Genomic DNA, 19,733 nt, shown 5'->3' with positions numbered 1-19,733 from the left:
TGATAATTGATATTGAATTGTTCAACACTTGCAAAGCAGGCTGGGGATTCTTGTTTGATTATTGTTTAGATTTTGATTAACCGAAATTGTCTCCCCTGCACCTGTTGATTTATTTCTCCCTCTCATTGACAGAATGAGTGACTGTAACGAAAATGAGTGTGTTGTTGAAAGGTAAGGACAATTTTCAAATGTTCACCTGTTGAACCTATCTATTCTTTTCATTTTTATCATGAGGATATTATATAAAAATATCAATCCACTATAATTTAAATAAAGAAGTCAAAACTTGACCTCATCTGGATCCATCTCTTCTTTATTTATCTTGAGGATTTATTATTCTTCTCAATGATTTGTTTTTCTTTTTAAAATAGTTACTTAACTCTCTCCTAAATCTGTAATTAACAGATTTCAATTTATCAAGTTGAAAACTCAATTTTTTCAACGTGTTTAATGTATGCTGAAATTCCTGTAGACAGGATGCGAGTGCATACTGACTTTTTGTTTGTCACAGCGAAACGCTGAGTTATAGGAAGGACACGTTGTCTTGGGACGATTTTTTTATGGCTGCTGCATTTCTCGCCGCAGAAAGGAGTAAGGATCCGGTGACTCAAGTAGGAGCCTGTATAGTCAACGATGATAAGAAGATCGTTGGCTTAGGATATAATGGAATGCCGACAGGATGCCACGATAGCGTATTCCCTTGGGGAAAGAATGACGGACTTGATAATAAAAAATTGTACGGTGGGTAAAATAAAAATAAATAAATTATTTTGTTATTTTGTTTTTAAATTATTATTTATTTATGATAGTTTGCCATGCGGAAATGAATGCTGTATTAAATAAGAACACGGTTGATGTTAAGGGCTGTAAGATTTACGTTGCTTTATTCCCTTGCAACGAATGTGCCAAAATAATAATCCAAAGTGGAATAAAAGAAGTGATTTACATGTCTGATAAATATGATTATAAAATGGAAACTAACGCGGCTAAAAAGATGTTTAATGCTGCTGGAGTGACATATAGGTAATGTTTTACAAATAAACTTTTACTTATAATTTAGAGTTCATATGACACACGCATCAGTTTTGACCGAAGCATTTGTGGAGAGAAAAACCGACTCTGTGTTTCCATAATTGTAGCATTATGCTGTCACACGAAGGGGGTTTGACAGAAAGGTTGTTTTTTCAAGAGAAAAACGACTTGGTGTTGTCCATAGTTGCAGCATTATGCTGACACATGAAGCAAGTTTGACTGAAGTATTTATGGAGAGAAAAACCGACTCTTTGTTGTCCATAGTTGCAGCAATGTGCTGTCACACCACGCACAGCGGCTTAGACCGAAGGGTTTTTTTTCTTTTGGGTTTGATTGAAGTGTGATCAAGAGAAAAACCGAGTCAATTTCTTCCACTGTTGCAGAATTGTACTGACACATGTAGCGGTGTGTATCGCCTATCAGTTTTGAAACAGAGTTGGGTACTTTCACACTGGAACCAGCTACGTCCAATTTTTGAACTTCCCAACTTTGCACGAACATTACCAACCTAGGGAATGTGATCAGTCCTCTCATGCTGGAACCAACTTAATTGTGATGAATAGAATTTTCATTGCATTGAAGTTTACATAATATTTTTATAAAACTTGTAGAACTCAATATAAATTATTTCTATTTTGTATATATTTATTTTTGAAAAAGTGCATACAAAAAAATGTTTGAACATTCTGTATGTAGTAATTATTTTCCTGTTGGTCCTATAAATATATCCTCTCCCAAATGCTTCTATGCTGGGCTAGAAGGACCTGCTCACAGTAAAAATCCAAACTATTTTGGATCCGTTGACTTCCACAATTATATGCAATATTTCTGAAGAGGGCATGGACATGTGTTTTGGTCGTCCGCTCGTTTTCAAGCAAATTCGCAGATTTATGGCCCCATAGGATGCAAGGCTCTAATACGGTCATGAGTAGCCATAAATACAAAAAAAAGTAGTTGATTCTTTTAATTCAAGAAATTGCTTTTAAAATATCTAAAGGAACTTTAAAAATTCAAAGAAAAAAAAATCATTCCAACTAAAATGAAACAACCACTACTGATGGAAAAAAGACTGTCTGACAAGTCTGTAGAGCTCACATTGGACAAGTATGTAGTGCATAGTTGCAGGTGGTTACAGTGTGAGACCAGCCAAGTGGTTGAGACGACCCTGCGAGTCAGTTTTGAAAACACCTGGTGTCCAGTAGTTGTATTGTATTCAGCCAGCTCTGCTGTGGCATGTCATTGAGCATTTTATACCCACCACTTGATGGCTTTTTGTATCTTTTCAATTAATTAATATTTAATTAAGGTTTTAGTTAAGATAAAAAATGTCACAAGCGGGAAGTTAGTGATAGAGCAGCAGCGTACTTAGCCGAAAGTCATGGGTTCGAATCCCGCTTGTGACACTGACTTTTTTTTATCTCAACCAAAGCCTTAATTATATATTAATTAATTGAAAAGAATTTATTTGGCCAAGCAGACCATGAAACCTAATAAATGCTTTTTAGTTTTTTCATTTTATTGAGTTCCAAACTGCAAAAAATAGTTGCGGAAAAATTGATCAGTGAGGTTGAAAAGCCTACTGCTTTGTGGGACATGAGAATTAACGAATACATTTATTGATTAAAAAACACAATATATATTTTTATTTACTTAATAATAATACATTTCGAGAAATATTAGGAAAAAGAATTTAATAAACAGTTTGGGATAGACATTGTTTAAAAAAAATTTTGTAATTCCTCTTTGGGAACTGTCCTCAGAAATTTCTTGCAATTGGCATTATTCTCTCAACTGTTCAATTGAACCGCTGCATGTGTCAAACCTTAAGCAAGTATCAATGCTGACATTTTTCATCCATGATGCATAGAAAGTAGCTGGTGGCTTTTTTATTTTCTCGACGTCACTGGTGACCAGTTTGCCTTTCTTCCACTGCGACATGAAGGATCTATTGTAGAATTGGCTTTTCTTTATTTACAATCCTTAAAAAGAGAATCAACCATTAAGACAGCTTAGCACTTTCTGCGGTTCCTACTCACTTACTTCTTTAAGCATTAAATTTGCCTTTCCGAAGAGGGTTTACAGTTCCTGGGCCAAAGCTTTGCAGTCAAAAAATATAAGGGCATACAAAAATATTTGTAGTGGCAGATTATAGCCCTATATAGGTTCAGCTAAGAAGAGGAGGAAATCATACAACGGGTTATTTTTTTAGCCAATTTTCAGGCGCCATACAATAGGCATGCACAAATTATGTGTTTTGAAGCCATTAGAAAGAAAATAGTTTCTAATTTAAATAAACTGCTCAAGACACATTTTCTTTATAAAGTGACGCACTATCCTCTTGGTATCATGTGATGCAAAAACTTAATCCTCCTATATAGAAATGTTCATTAATGGCATTATAACAATAGCAAATGAAAAACCGCACAAACTTATCTGGTTACCTGCTAGTTGTGGATAACCCCCCGATTGTAACATTAATGATCAGGATTGACAAGAGGTGGTGGAACAAAGTGGACATTAATAATACTACTCATTATTGACCATCAGGTCATTCAGCTCCCAACATTATTATAAATCAATAATTTATTTCATATTTCAGGCAACATGTTCCAAAAAAAGAAGAAATCTTAATAACATTTAAAAAACAATAGGTAATTTTTTTTTTTTTTTTTTTTTTTATTCTCCATGAAATACTTATCTACATGTACTTCTGAATAAGCTTTTTATCAAGTGACAAACAGAGAAAAACTCTACCTTTTATATGTACATAAAAACCATAAATATATTAATTGTTATTATTAATTTGTTTTTAAACAAATTTATTCCTTGTTTTACCATATAGTTCACATTATTTTATAGCCAATGTACAATTTAAAACTGCATTGATCGTGTTAAGACTTTTGAGCAAATTCCAAAGATTTGTTAAGTTTGTATCCTTTAGGACTTTTCTTCACCCAGGAGTAGGAATCCTGCAGCATTTGCCCCAACAGGGTATTCCAATGTTTTGTCTTCAACCTGCATATATCTGCCGCTTTGAGTGCATATGCCTCCAGCCGTTGCACTAATTTAAGTCTTAATATGTCCTAGATTTAGTAGTTGTGCCGTTTAGTCCTTTGATTAACTTTTTCACATGCCCTGTGGTACATTGAACTGAGTTCTTATTCTTAACCTGTCATGGATGTACATTTTTGCAATTTGGTATGTCACAAAAGGGTTCAGGGCCGATAAGTCCTGGCTGAACTTTCATAAACTAATTTATCGGGCCCTTCTTTGGAAAAATAAACATAACTTTTAGTTGGTATTTAGAATTTTTTGTATTTTTAGAGAAAAAATACCTGGAAACAATACATTTAAAAAACATTTACACAGCCATTGGCATTTTAATAGTTGGATGACATTTGTAATTCTCAATTACGATGTCTTCATATTTAAAATCGGTAATATCTGTAACTTCACGAGCAAACTTTAACGTAGGAAATTCATATGGCACTCGATCTAATTGCGTTTTCAGGGCCTCTACGTGGTTCAAATAAACGTGTGCATCACCAAGCGTATGGATGAAATCTCCAGGCTACATAAAAAAAAAATTAATTTTCAATAATAACATTGATTAAAATTAAGCGTAGTAAAAGTAAGCTGCATATATGCTAGTTCATTTCCTCCATAATTATGACAAAACAAAAGTTTACACAATATCCTAACCTCTTAAGTGGTCAGTACATAAATTATCTAACCAAAGATGTTTTAAATTAAAGTGTAATGCATAAAATTCGGCAATGATTATGTATTATACAATTGTAGAAATGCGATTCAGCAAATAAACCAAGAAAATAAAGCTTAGGAGGAGGGGGCGTCGGTGGCCGCAAGGTTTAGTCGTTGACACGGCGCTCATCACTGTAAGGTAAAGGTCCTGGGTTCGAAGCCAGCGGCCCTGCATACTTACAAATGGGCTTTTTTCAAAAACACCGACACCCTGAGGGTTTATATGACCTCTGCTGTTGCTAACACTCGTAAAAAAAAAAGCTTAGGAGGGGAGATGGAAGCACGCGAAATCAATATCAAAGAAAGAAAAATAAAGATTAAAAATAAAAGGACGGGACTACAGTTAAAAAACCAAAAAATAAAATAAACTACATGCAGATGTAGATAAAAAAGAAACGCGATATAAAATTGCAGAAATGTACTCTTCATAACAAGCGAGTTGATAATATCTTTTAAACAAGCCAAATAATATTAATCCAATAACATCTAAATATGGAAACCAAGAAAGAAAAAAGTACAGTCAACTCTTGATAATGAAAAACCCAAGGGGTCACAAAAATAATTCCAATCATAAAGAGGAAAGAAAAAAATTGTTAAGAGTTGTTTGCATTTTTCCAAGTTATTACTTAAATTGTACATATATAAAACAGTAAAAATAATGAAAAAGCAGAAATAGTCAATTGTAAAATTGATCGTTATAAAGCATTATTAAAAAAAATCGTGAAGTGGTTTTTGTTTCACTGTGGCCTGGCATCCTTTGCTTAAATGATTTTCCGAAATGGCCAGTGCTGAGAACACATTTACAAAACACTAACTGCATAACATAACGAACTTGAGAAAATTCGAAGAAACTTTAGGCTATAAGGAAATAAAACAATACATGAAAATTTAGAAGATAAATACGATAACAAAGAAAAAGTGCAAATTATAAAGAAGGGAAATGGCTCCATTTTGATTGCATGCTTTTTCTCACCGTTGCGAAAAATATTTTGTTTTGAATTAACAAGAGTTGACTGTATTATCTTTAACTACATTGCTATTACCTTGAGATTTGTAACATGAGCAATCATGTATGTTAAAAGAGCATAGCTTGCAATGTTAAATGGAACTCCTAAGCCCATGTCTGCCGATCTCTGATACAGCTGGCAAGATAATTCGCCATTTGCAACATAAAATTGTACCAAACAATGGCAAGGGGGTAGAGCCATCTTGTCTAAATGCATAGGATTCCAGGCGCACATAATCATCCTTCGGTCATTGGGATTGGTTTTAATAGTGTTTATTACAGCCATTAATTGGTCGACACCTTGTCCTGTGTAATCTGTGTGCATGTCTTTATAATCGGCTCCGAAATGCCTCCACTGAAATCCATAAACAGGCCCAAGATCCCCTGGAAAAAAACATGAACATTTTATCCTTATAAAAATAGGAATTGAACATTTTATTTAGGATATAAGCAGATCCACGACTTGATTCAAGTTGGAATAAATGTACTGAAATCAATTGTTAATGTAAAGCAATAGTGTAAAACAATTTTTATTTTTATGTAGGCTGTAAATGTGATAAACTCGCCAACCCAGTAGGTGGGAAAAAACAGCATCAATAAATAACAAATAAAATCGAATTATTTACTGATATTTATTATGCACCATCGTAGATAAGCCTCATCAAGTTGAGGATCATCAAAAATTTGGGATCGCGTAAGCCAGATAGGCTTTGTACACCCTAAACCAGAAGGCCATCAGACCAGGGAGCTAGAATTACAAGGTGTTAGATGGCCACAGCGACGACTATCAGGCCGAACCGATTTTGCTTTCCCTTCCCACCAAAAGGGAAGCCGTCGGAGAGTTGGACACTGTTTTTTTCCAGTCAGAGTCGGCCAGATTAGTCGGGGACTCGGCCAATCAACTAGACCAAATGAGGAGGCAGCCAGTGCGACAAGTCAAAAAGAGTTGACTGTCAAGTGTCTAGGAAGTGGAAAGGAGAAACTAGGAGTGGTTGAGGGATTTGGAAACTAGTATTGGCGAATGTAGTTTGGGGTTCTTTTTGTACATAAGCAAATAATAGAGTTAGGCTGGTATTGTTTGTTGGTTCCGTATAAATATTGAGACGGACCATAATAAATGTGTATGAATATTATATCTGTGCTGTTTTATTTTTGAACTTTACCTTCCTTTCACAAAATTGGTTGACTTATCCCAACTTACCCTCTTCACGATCATGGAGTCCTACTGATTCAAGGAATTCCTTTGAGCTGTTTGCATCCCATATGTGAACATTCTGTTCGCTCAATTCTTTAGCGTTTGTTGAACCCCTAATAAACCAAAGTAATTCCAAAAATATACCCCTAGAAAACACTTTTTTTGTGGTGAGTAGAGGAAAAACACCTAAAACCAAAATAAAAACGTTACAGACCAAAACAGCCATTGTCAAAAATAAATCTTCTCTTGTATCTCTACAAGAATCTATATCATGGTTTTTAATAGTGCAATTGTGTGATTACCATTTCTCAATGAGAATCTCATTTGTGCACCGAAAATTGATTTCACACCGACGCCTGTTCGGTCTTTCTTAGTTGCACCTTCTTCGATAATTTTCCTCACCAAGCTCAAATATTGCATTTCATCTGAATTGACCTCTTGTAGGACCATCTAGAATTATTTAAATAAATATTAAAAATAATAATAACATATATATTAAAATGTATTTATAAGGTATTATATATATTATGCAGGGTGGGTGACCAAGACCCGAGGGGTTAAATGCCTGGGTAGACTCGTACCCCATCCCTAAAAGGTCCGGGACTTGGTCGGCTCACGTGTCCTGCATAAACCTCTTGGACCTGTTCACAAACCCCAAGATTTTGGACCATTTAATCTCGGGGAGTGATTTGGTGATGTCCTCTCCTTCAAAGATTTCAAATCTAGACCTAGCATACCTATCACATATCACTCACTTTATATGGTATTAGACAGTAGTTGACAAAAAATTGTTAAGTATGAAAAGAACCATTAATAGTCTGATATCCAGTAGTGTTGGAGATGATGACTATTGACATGACAAGTCTATTATCCAATAAAAACCTGTGTGCCGGCCAGTGCATGCATTCAATTCTTTACTGTCAACTAGCCATGATAAATATCGGCAAACTTTTTATGACAATGTCATTCAGTGTGAAAGGGGCCAAGGCAGAAAGCCTGTATGCCAAGTGCCATCTGTTATATCTCAGGACTTTTGCGTGATTCCAAGTTATAAACTTAAACACCGTCAGTTATAACATACAGCAAGCAATAAAATCTTTTGTGTGTACAAATCTAATAGTTGTAGTTACTGCAAATAAACTTCCGCCAAAGTTGCATTAGGCTGGCTACAAATAAAAAGAACCTTTATGAATTTACTAACCTTTTAATTAACATAAAATTTAAAACAATAAGGCTATTAAGCGATGGGGGCTGAATGAAACTGACAAGGCTAAGGTAGCAGATGAAAAACCCAATTCACCAGCCGCTGACAGGTATACACAGATCCAGCCAAGAAATCTCAGAATCATCTCTCAGAGGGCTTGGTACCAATTCAGACTCCTGTGAACATCAGACACGGACTGGGGACAATCTTTACTCTGGTCCCCGTGTTCTCATGGAGGTCTGGAATGTCCACATCAGTGTCTGATCCGCTTCCCCCTGATAATTTTCCAGACTGTCGCTTAGTTATACTTTTCAAATAAAAACGAATTCACACCCATTAAAAGTTGTTTAAGGTTGACACACCCGGCGGTTTTGGCTAAGTGTTTATAGAGTGGAAAACCAATGCGTTTTCAAAACTTGCTTGTAGGGTCATCTAGATCACTATACATCTCGGTTTCAAAACTAACAGGCCGTACAAATGGTGTATCAACACAATTCTACAACTATGAACAACTCACCGACTTTCTCTCTATAAACACTTCAGTCAAACCAGCTGCATAAAACAGAATAAATCAAAGAGGTCGAGTTAACATTTTATATGTTGAATTTTCTTATCGATGTGTTACCTAATCCATTTAGTGTGAATCAGTGGATCATTGGACGATCATAATTTGTTGTTTATTTCAAACTATATGTATTTTTGGAGTTGATAATGGGTATTGGTCTGCAAGTCAGTGAACTGATGTTGAACTGGCACAGTGTTACTGGCTCTCTCTCTACACATGTTTTTTGAGTTATTCAAACACGTTTCGGCATTGTACCATCTTCAGTGAGGAACTGTCTGTATATATGTATATGTGTATTTTTATCGTTATATTAATTACAACATACTTATATCTATGTAAACCAATAAAACGATCAGAAATTCAAGTTTTGATAAAAATTAATTAATTATAATGGTTTGAAAAAAAATTCACAAAACACCGGAAAATCATTTAGTGATAGAATAAAATTTAATTAACAATTTTGCACTTAATAACGCACATTACCTCCTCTGGCCTTGCAGAGGGTCTTAAAATATCCTAGGCAACGAATAAATAAGCAATTAGAAACAGAATCCCATTCTTAAAAAAGAGTGGTTGTTTCAATGCTTGTTGGAGATGGTAAAAAATGTCCAACCCATCTCTTTATCATGTCCCGTAAGTGTTCTATGGGATTCATATCAGGAGAATGGCCAATTCATTGTGGTAATCTCTACATCTTCCGAGTAGTAATGGGTGACAAGTTGAGCTACATGTGATCAAGCATTAACAAGTTGTCCCCAACATATGGAGAGAAGGGACCAAAGTTGCCAGAAGAACTTCCTATTGCAGTCAGTTTCTGTACGATAATCAATTCGGTAACGGTGGTTAAACGTCTAAGCGAGATGCTTATTTGCGAGTAGTCACCTTTCGACTCGACACCTCTCTGGCAGTTGAGAACCTGAATAATAGACTTCATAGGATACTATCACAAAGCTGTTTTAGAGCTCACCCATAATTATTGACCGTTTGGAGTTGACTACTATCAACAAAGCCGTTAAATGACTGTTCTGTAGGGGTTGGCGATCCCATCGCCCAGGGGATTATACCTGCAAACAGCCAAATCATACATACCCTACTCTCAATCCTCCTTTCATTATTCCAAATTCCCCGTCCTCTTGGAAGCAAGAGGACTTCCAGGTTCACTGGAGCCTAAGCAACAGGTAAACACTTCAACCAGTAGACAGTTTGGTGAGAATCTGTTAAGATATAGCTGGGTTTAGATTTGTAGTAGTTCATGGTGAGACTCTTGGAGGGTAGTCTACAGGGTTTATTCAATAGGCGGTGGTTAGTATTCCACTTAAATAAAAAACTGGGCCGACCCGTCTGTCAAAAGTACCTACACTAGGGGTTTCAATAGAGCTGCCTTCTTTATCTATCGGCAATAGATTCTGCTGCGACGCAGTTCGGACAATCTGCCAACCCAGCCCTGCAGGCCAAACAGAAGAGCTTTTTTAAAGGTTCTACACGAAAACGTATAGTATTGCACAACACCATAGGCGGAAACGATTCGTCTCCCTATTTGTAAAACGATACTTGAATGTGAATCCGATGCTTTCGGACTATGTGCGGTCTTAAAAGATCCTCGTGTCCTTTTTCAGGACTCCGAGTAAGGCAGTGAACGTATGTTCCATAGCGTGGTAAGAGCAATAAAACAATCGTTTCTAGCGGTTGTACATCACGGTTGACTACGACCTTCCCTTCGATCAAGACTGGCCCTAAACCGCTGTAGACCATCATGGATGCAATACACCCAACAGGACTTTTTTCTTCTTGTACTTAAACACTAGCCATGTCTCGGACTTTAACACTCCAACTAAACGAAATCTCACCCAGAACTACTGCCTTTTGTCGAGTATCCTATAACTATCAAATGAAATAAGACGTTTAATTCAAAAGTCTGATTATTGTTTTCAGCTTATTTACATTTTGAATCTTACTTAAAAATGAAAAACCTTGTTACTAGAGAAGACGCCCGTGCAACTTTTATATCATTAATTAATTAGTGTCAGTGACTTTGCGGATCGTCGACGGGTAAGTCCTACGAACTGACAAACACGTTGTAAGTGTCTGTAATTTTTCAAATACTTACGGTTCCAGGACAGAATGGGCTGGGAAGATGATTCACGGTCTGTTAACTATTATATTATAAAGAAAATAATTATTAAATGTTTCAGGGCTGAGAGCAGATCCGACTATTTGACTAACGAGTGGCAACTTTCCGCCCAAAATCGTTGAAATTCCCGGGCCGGCCGGTGAGGTGTCGCAATCGGTAAAACGCAACAGTCAGGGTGAAGGGTCAAATGGTAATTATTTATTTGTATTATTATTTTAATTTTATTAACCACATTCCAAATTATTAGTACACAATTTTTCAAAAATGAAAATACTTATGCCACATGCGGGATAGTACACAATATCAATAAGTAAGTAACTTTGACCCTTAAAAGACCCTTAAAATTAGGAAATGCTTTTGATGAGTCCAGAAATGGACAGTATTTACCCTTTTGAACGTACAAGAACAAAAAATTTGACACCCTTGCAGGATTAAGAACACCGCCCTTTATTATTTCAAAAATTACCTTGAGGAAAACAGATGCAAGAATTGTACAGTACACCCGTTCAGATGGTGTTCAACAAGGAAGTGTTATTGGCCCAATACTTTCCCTTCTATTTATTTACTTATTAAACAAGAATAATCTTGGAAGCCTAATAACACAACACAAAATCAAGGTGAACACAATATAAAAATAAATAGATCACTAAGGAAATATAGTATATAAAACTATACAAACACATATGACCTGGTATCATAAAAGGGAAATTCGATGATCAGAAATCAGAAAGAAAACGCCCTAAATCAGCTCAACCCCAAGGCTCTATGCTCAGGCCTATACTCTTTTCCATGTTTCTAAATGAACTTCCATTAGTTCTTAATTTCTCGTAATTTCATCTTTATCCTTTTGACACTCAGTTTTACAAGCAACTATGAAGCTAGCTCTCTGCTCAACCATGATCGTTATTCTCTCAACCAATGGTCAAGAAGTAACGACATTCTTTTAAACCGTAATGTATCCCAGTCCTTATTAATTCCCAATAAGCCCATTAATACAGGTTGCCTATTTTTTTCTTCATATCAACAGTTCCCCTAATAATTTTTCTCCTAAAGTTAAAAATCTCAGCGTGATTTTTAACTCCAAGCTTACATGGTATGACCTTGTAAGATCTATTTTTAAAAAGATCTACTCAAGACTCCATTTTCTTTGTCCTTTTAGTTTTTTTCAGTCCACAGAAAACTAGAGATTTTCTTAAATCCCTAATAATTTCTTTATTCTCTTGCTGTAGTGCTGTTTTTTTACTTTCCTTAGATTCTCAATCTGCTCATCGCCTTCAAATTGCTTACCATTCATGCATTAGATACTGTTATGATCTTAAACAAAGGGATCATATTTCTTTCTGTATTAACGTCTTCAGCAACCTTAACATTTTAAGCACTTATTGTTTTAATATATACATATTTAAAATTAAATCAAATCCTCAATATCTATCAACTTTTCCCCCACATTCCTTATTCAGACGCACCAATCATATTCTAATCCTTCAACACTTCATTAAAAGATCAAACTTGTTGGAGGTACACATAATGATAAAGTTATCCTTGAATAAATTCGCAAACAAGTGGTGAGGAGGATTCTGAGGAATCTATTATAAATCTATAACAACTGGAAGGGAATCGGAGCAACACTTATTATTTATAAAGGACCAGAAATATTTTATAAAATCTACAGAACCTAATTGAATATTAGGCACATAATTTAAATAATACAATGAAATTTTTAGTTAAGACTGTTCTCTCAGATTAAAAATAAATTATGTGCATTTTTGAGCTTATATAAATCAGCAATCAGTAAACCATAAGAAAAGCAATTAAGAATCTACAGATACGATAATGAAAGTTTGGAAACTTACTTGTCTTGCTGAAAAATAAAAAATAAAGCACATACAAATTACCTTTGGGACATCGGTAATGAAAGGTGAAATTGGCAGTAGAATTGCCTAAGTTTCAAAAATTCTGAGATATTTAGTAATGCTTGTCTACAATTAAGAAAAGTCTTTGACTATTTACGTAAATACAATGAAATAAATATTTTAAGTTTGTATGTATAAAAATATACGTTTTGCTTGCTCTTCTTTTGCTTCTTCGTCTGAAAATTTGTTGTAGCTGTGTTCATCTACTGCCAGGAACCACTGTCGAAGAACATGCATCCTGTGACAGGTCATCATAATTCTCATGTGGAGGATGCTCTCTCAGTTTCAGATTTTATCAAAACGAAGACTAATGATCCTTAGAGCCCAAGACTTCCATGTACAGGTTGTCTACTAATAGAACTTAGTATAGCATTACTCCTTGAGAAAACAGCCTCAAAATGGATAAAGTAGTCAGTCAGATCGGCCTTCTAGAACTGAGGGACGTCTTGTTTGAAATCCTTTCCAGGTTGGATCCTGAACATTCTTCATTATCTTCTTTAGGTACTCTCGAGTAATAGCCTGGCAAAAACAATTAGTCAGTTTTTTGTAATCAATGGAACTAATGTTCAGAACTAAAAACAAAAACGCATTTACTCAATACAGAAGAGCTGCTGATTAGCGAATGCAAGGTCAAACTTGTACCAAAAGTGGACAATTGAGTAATTTTTTTTGCTTTTAAGATTCTGTTTATTACAAGATAAATTTAGCACTTAATAATACAATTTGAATTTAATTTGGATGGTGTTCGAGTCGTTAGGGTCACCAACTCATATTGCCACGCCTTGGTTTGAACTCGGTCTAGCATATGGAATTTTAATTGATGTGGAAAAAAGTGTTGTAAAGTGGTCGTCCGTTGTCCCCAACTGTAACACAACTGTAGTTGGAGGTTAAGCAATTCTAGCAGGAATTACTTTATGATAAGGAAGAGAATCCAATAAAGATATTTCTCTCCAGAATTGTTCTTTTCTTTAATTTTACTTTTGGATTTAATTTAATAAGCCATTTTGTTCATCAGGAGTATGAATATAAGGAAAATGACTGGTAGTAAGATTGTGGAAAGATCGAAAGAATAAGATTATAATTTTGCTTATATATATTTTTTTCTGTTTTATTATGAATTACAAAATAGCATTTTCTTGATAGGTGGAACATGAAATTGTAAATTCTAACTAGACATAGTTTTTAACTGTTAACGTGTTTTTACATGGAATGCTTTTCAATCTTCATACCTTACTTTTACCATCAACAATAAAGAACAAATATTTTCTACACAAAATTATCTAAAATTAACTCTCAATATGCTACAATTTGGTAAGATAATGTACATATAAATACAATTAACATAGCTACAATGATCTTGAAACAAAATTTTAAAATATATACAACTTTATAAGTTCACAACAATTTTCTCTCTGACGGCTAATTTTCACCTTTTGAACATAAACATTGATCGCTTCTCTAAAATGTAATCCTATTATGTACATAACTGTAAAATTGATATATAAGTACATTATGAGAATTAGGTACAGATAGAAACCCTTTTATCAAAATATTTGTTGATCGATGATGACACAAAATGTTAATGGATTATTACCGATGAATACTTTCAAGGTAAAATTTAGATCACATTTGTACAATAAATAGAAAATTTAATATATTGCAACTCTATTATTTTTTCTGTCGATTTGTTTACAGAAGAAAATGTAAAGTCATTGTATTTCAGGGAGATATATGATAAATATATTACAATTGTAGTCAGACTAAATAATATTTAAAAAAAAAATTATAGATATTCTATTAACATTAATAACTGAAATTTGTTTTGTAATGAATCAAGTACCTATAGGATAATGGAAGATTGATTCTAGACCTGCATACGGCTGTTAACGTAAAACTGGTGAGCGGAGAAAACTAACGTGAAAATGTACAGGCAGGCAGCAATCCAACAGTTGTAAGCATTCTGGAAAAAAAATGTATACAAAAACATTTTTGTATTTTATAAGAAAGAATCAAAAGAACAATTTTACCATTGCATATCCATTATCAGCATCGCGGAAAAAAACCTGAGTGTCAGTGTAAGACTCTTGTAAGTGAATATCTTCAAGTAATGCTACACTGTGAGCATAATAAAATATGCCCATGCATACCTAGAACAACGTCAAGTAAGAGATAAAATCATTTTCATTCAATTTTTTTAAAAATAAAAGGCAAAAAATAAAACAAATGGAAGAATGACCATGATAAACAGGGATGTGATGGGTCTGCGGTGGACGAGTGGTTAGTGTCCAAATCGTATTGGCTAGCGGTTCTAGATTCGAATCTTGGCATAAACTAAGATATTTTAATTAATAATGATATGAAAAATGTAATGTAAATTGGCTTGACTGCTTGTATGCGACACCCAATGAGTAGTTGGAAGTTAAGCCTTCCTGTATGACAGGAATTACTTTACTTTACCTTTTACCTACGAGATTTTTTAAAAATTATGCTACAAGAGTGCTAGAACGCTACAATTCACTTAGTTGTCTTCGTAATTTTTTTATTATAAAATGTGGCATAATGAATGACTTGTCAGTGAATCATGCCGGCTAAACAGAATGACGTCTCTGCTGCTATTTCTTTTGTCTAAACAGTTGAACAGAACCCGTACCCGTGTTTATGGAATTGTTCTTTGAAAAGTTATTCAAAAAATGATTTAACAAACATAGCATGGAAGAAAATATCTACGAAAAGCAGAAGCTGAAAATATTGTTCACTTATAATTTCCAGTGATTAAGTACCGGTAAGTAATAATGACATCTCTGAAAAGCTCATGATTACAACTGTGTAAAAAGGTACTAAGGTATATATCGTATCGCTTGTCACTTTGTTCCAGTGGGCACAAGAGTGTTGCGCCAATAAAAATCATATCAGGCAATGAAAGATCACTTCATGTTACATCACCTATCGATTGACCAAGTAAAATTTGATGGGACATCTATTGGTCCTGAACCCTTTTGTGTCATACCAAACTGCCAAAAACGCGGATCCACTAAGACAATTTATTAAAAATAAATCCTCTGTTCAATGAGAATGTAGCCCATGACAGAGGCATTCCAATAAGTTCATCAAAGGACCATTACAGAAACTAACAGCAGAACTATAAAATTTAGGACATGCTTGGACTAGAAAAATAGTTTGGTCTGCTGACTGGACACTGCAGACTCAGGAGGCATATGTATAGACTTGGAGAGGCAGAAACAAGCCTGTGTAGACATTGCCAAGAGGAAGAAGAAACAACAGAACATGTCCTCTGTTGGTGCGAAGGTCTATAAGCTGATTCCTAATCCTGGGAGAGGAAAAGGCAGGACCTGAATACACATGGAAGCCCTTGAAAAAGCTTTGGGGCCGGCAGGGAGAAAAAAAAAGAAGAAAAAAAAGGAGATTCACAATAGACAATACTGGTCACAGTGTGTAGGCCAGCTCCTATATAATCTACAACCTATCACATTCAATAGGCATCCCCCCTGCCTTAGATTGTCGTCTTATCTTTTAAGGCACAGGGAGGCCTCTGTCCTCCATTGGCCTTGAAACAATTTTGTGATGTTGAAACAATAAGCGAAAAGGTTCCTGAATAACAGTTTTTTTTTTTTTTAATAACTTTTATTATTTTATTTGTACCATATACATATTCATGCATATTACAAATGTGATTAAAAATACTTTTTTTTTCATACAGTCACAACAGTAACACTAATGCCAGCGCTGTACCCGGAGTACATCATTCAGCCAATGCTGGCACTCAGTGTGGGGGATTAAGGGGCAGGAGGTCCCAAGACCATCATCGATTATGGCAATGTGGCAGGCTCTCGGGACGGGAATGTGCAGAGAGAGCTTGGGTATTAGGGTTAGGATGGATCGAGAGGTTGGTGTGAAACTTTTGGAATTGGGAACGGATCAGTTCATTGACAAAGACGTTGTTGAGGTCGTGAATGGTGTGGTTATTGTCGTCACTAAGAAGCTTTGACAATTTGTCTGATGACTGATTGGAAAGATTGGATGCGCTGGATGTTGGATGGCTTGGCAGAACCCCACAGTTCCACCCCATATGTCCAAAGTGATCACAGTAAATCTTAGTTGTCCAAGACTTGTGGGGATTCTGTGACAGTACTGTGTAGGTACAGTCCTAAGTATATGTCTTGAATGGAAGTCAGTATCTCTTTGTTGTTGATGTACAATGGAGGGCAAAACTGTTTTTTCAATGTGAACGTACACTGAGTACATTTTCTTTTATTCCACTTTTTGCACCAGTCTTTGATTAACTCAAGATGTGTGGGGGGCCGTGGTAGCCAAGTGGTTAAGGTGTCAGACTCTTGGCTAGATCCCGCAGTCTGGGTTCAATTCCCACCGTTGACTCTAGACTTTTTTCTGAGGCCTAAGAGGACGGTGCCTGCAATTGAAAGAAATTTACAAAGCACCCATCAATAGAAGGTGTGGGGCGGGATCGGATCTCAGCGACTCTGAATTTGGCCCCAAACCCCTTCAAAAATAGGTTTCTTCGATAGAAGAACACTGCACACTGGGGGCTCAAATTCAAACGTGTGTTGCGAGCCCCCAAAAATGGAGCTAGGAACATAGTACAATAAGCTGTAGTATACAGTTGCAGTGCTCAGGGGAACTCATCCAGTTCCTAGTATCCATTGTAAAAAGAAAAAAAAATTAAAAAAAGCTCCAGGTGTTCATAGAGGTCAGAGGTAGTTTGGATAGTGTCCAGAGCAGATTCAGCAGCATCGACAGTGTCCAGTCAACATAGTGCAACAAAATGTTGCACTTGATGAACAATACAAATCTGTACTCTTCTCTGATGTTACATGGCTTCTATGGTGTCAGGAAGCCTTTCAGCTTGGTCACAGTGACACAATGAAGATATCCTGTGCAAACCACGATTTTTTAACTCTATCATTACTGCCAGCCATTTGGAAGACAGAATTGTTGTATCGTCCGTATAGCTTGTGATGATGGTACTAGGGTGTGCAAGTAGGTCAGTGTTTAGATGACACAAAAGGATCATAAATGCTCCCTTGTTGTACACAGGCTTGTATCTGTCTGACTTCCAAGAACTCGTTGCCACACCCTACTCTAAAGCCGCAAATCAGGATCAGGATAAGATAATAACGAGTCGGTGGAAAGCATTAAGTTCATAAAGCATACCCGAGTGCCAGTAATGATAGTAAATACGGACTATGACAAAATGAATGGATTTTTTTGAAAACCGCTTCTTTGACAGGCATGACTGATTGAGGCGGGAGACATTTTAACTCTTCATCGGATAAAAATTACTACATATTTATATTTGGCTGTTTATAAGACTAGACTAAAAGTTAAGATTAGAAACTTTGTGAAGAAAAATAAAAGCACTGTTCTTACAATTGACTAAAAATTGGTACTTTTTTTTAATAACTTCTAACTAGTTGTTTTTTTACTTTTGTCCACAATTGAATAATTGACACCCTCCGTGTTTAAAGAGGACGGGGTGGACAAGACAAGATATAAAGAATGGGGCGAAAGTCGATGAGAAGTGACCGGATCAGCTGTGATGGGTTAAGAACACACCCAACTGTTAAATGGTGAAATAAATAAACGAGAAAAATGAAACTGGACGCAGTAGAAATACGAAGATAGTCATTATTTATGAGATTTAACGGAAAAACGTAAGGTCAGATGTTGAAAATTTGATTAGAAAATGGGAAAAACATGGAAACGGGCGAGGCCGTTAAAAGTTCACTTACCAGCTGAATAATGCCCCAAACGCTGATCACGAGACCGCAGAGGGAGCATTTAGGGCCGCAAATTTTCATTTTTGAAGCGAAAAAATATTCAAAATTGGCAGTGAACGTTCAGTTTCAGAAGGACGATCGGGAGAATTGTAAAGTGCCCAGCCCCCTTTTCACCAGATTCAGACACGGCCGATAGACTATTTAACCTTCACTACCAACCTAACTCGACTCGGCCCGGTAATTTTTCGTCCGGTCGAGGATCTATTCAAAACGACTCGATTTAATTATAATTTGACTTATTTGTATGAAAACTAGAGAAAATGAATAGCCCGTAAGTATTTTCGTCGAAAAGTTTATTTTTTTATGGGTGTCGCCTACTTGCCACGCCCATTTAGATTTTTGACAGTTCGAACAACACAAAACGTCATAGAAGGAGTCAGTACAGTACTATCATAAAATAATAATAACAATAAATAAATAAAAATCTAATATAAGATTAAGTTTTCAGTGTTAGAAATATCGACACTTTTCCACTCACGAACACTGGAACAGGGTATGGTCTTGAAGAAGAAAGCAAATAAAGTTGTTACTGCCAAGCTTTCGACCTATTTTAAGGTCATCATCAGGGCAAAACGATCTATATAAACTACTCAAAAATGAATAGGTGTAGTGCCAATTTTATAGTATTTACTTTCCCTAACATTTTTATTTTATTTTTATTACAAATTGGATTAAAATTTATTAGAAATTATTGTTTTTTACTGAAGGACAATTTAATTAAGGGATTTTGAAAAATAACAAAATAAAAGGTTTTAATTCCATAATTTTGTTTATTGGACACAATAATTTTTCTTTTTAAACAATTAATACCATGTATAATGTCCTTGGTTAGCTAAAACCTGTGTGCACATGTTAGGCATACTGTTAATAAGAGTGTCACTAATTTTGTAAGGAATTTCACTTCACAAATGTTGCAACGCTGCACTCAGTTGTTGAAGGTCAACCGGCTGCGGGTGGCGATCGCCTTTTCTGCAACGCATCCCACATGTGCTCAAGGGAATTGAGGTCTAGAGACAATGGAGGAAGGGGCAAATTGGAAATTTCCTGGTTTTCTAAACACTGATGAACAACTCTGCTTCTATGAGGTCTCACATTGTCAACCAAAAATC

The 19,733-nt window shown here is 35.6% G+C and overlaps 3 protein-coding genes across 6 annotated transcripts; 1 reads left to right on the top strand and 2 right to left on the bottom strand.

Moving 5' to 3' along the window:
* LOC106672361 (deoxycytidylate deaminase) lies at window positions 1-3,719 on the top strand. 2 transcript variants are annotated; one of them, XM_014403729.2, is made up of 4 exons: window positions 1-171; window positions 512-741; window positions 810-1,023; window positions 3,632-3,719. In XM_014403729.2, the coding sequence occupies exons 1-4, from the start codon at window positions 134-136 to the stop codon at window positions 3,681-3,683; spliced, it is 534 nt and encodes a 177-aa protein (XP_014259215.1). In that variant the 5' UTR covers window positions 1-133; the 3' UTR covers window positions 3,684-3,719. The 2 variants fall into 2 exon arrangements, with proteins under 2 accessions (XP_014259215.1, XP_014259222.1); XM_014403736.2 differs by lacking the exon at window positions 3,632-3,719 and adding an exon at window positions 1,416-2,339.
* Window positions 3,688-13,325, bottom strand: LOC106672341 (thymidylate synthase). 3 transcript variants are annotated; one of them, XM_014403693.2, is made up of 5 exons: window positions 12,955-13,325; window positions 7,298-7,445; window positions 7,002-7,181; window positions 5,838-6,184; window positions 3,688-4,603 (listed from the first exon to the last, which is right to left on the bottom strand). In XM_014403693.2, the coding sequence occupies exons 1-5, from the start codon at window positions 13,009-13,011 to the stop codon at window positions 4,394-4,396; spliced, it is 942 nt and encodes a 313-aa protein (XP_014259179.1). In that variant the 5' UTR covers window positions 13,012-13,325; the 3' UTR covers window positions 3,688-4,393. The 3 variants fall into 3 exon arrangements, with proteins under 3 accessions (XP_014259179.1, XP_014259193.1, XP_014259187.1); XM_014403707.2 differs by lacking the exon at window positions 12,955-13,325 and adding an exon at window positions 11,362-11,430 and having other exon boundaries at window positions 4,394-4,603; XM_014403701.2 differs by lacking the exon at window positions 12,955-13,325 and adding an exon at window positions 10,872-11,014 and having other exon boundaries at window positions 4,394-4,603.
* A 553-nt stretch (window positions 13,326-13,878) lies between these two features.
* Window positions 13,879-18,907, bottom strand: LOC106673066 (ribonuclease kappa-B-like). The gene is made up of 3 exons (XM_014405005.2): window positions 18,577-18,907; window positions 14,836-14,955; window positions 13,879-14,768 (listed from the first exon to the last, which is right to left on the bottom strand). The coding sequence occupies exons 1-3, from the start codon at window positions 18,643-18,645 to the stop codon at window positions 14,673-14,675; spliced, it is 285 nt and encodes a 94-aa protein (XP_014260491.1). The 5' UTR covers window positions 18,646-18,907; the 3' UTR covers window positions 13,879-14,672.
* Between the last annotated feature and the right edge of the window lie 826 nt (window positions 18,908-19,733).

The sequence above is a fragment of the Cimex lectularius genome, unplaced genomic scaffold (assembly GCF_000648675.2).
Source record: "Cimex lectularius strain Harlan isolate CLEC.00 unplaced genomic scaffold, Clec_2.1 scaffold160, whole genome shotgun sequence".
Taxonomy (NCBI): domain Eukaryota; kingdom Metazoa; phylum Arthropoda; class Insecta; order Hemiptera; family Cimicidae; genus Cimex; species Cimex lectularius.
The sequence above is the reverse complement of the archived record's forward strand: the minus strand, read 5'-3'. Positions and strand labels throughout refer to the sequence as shown.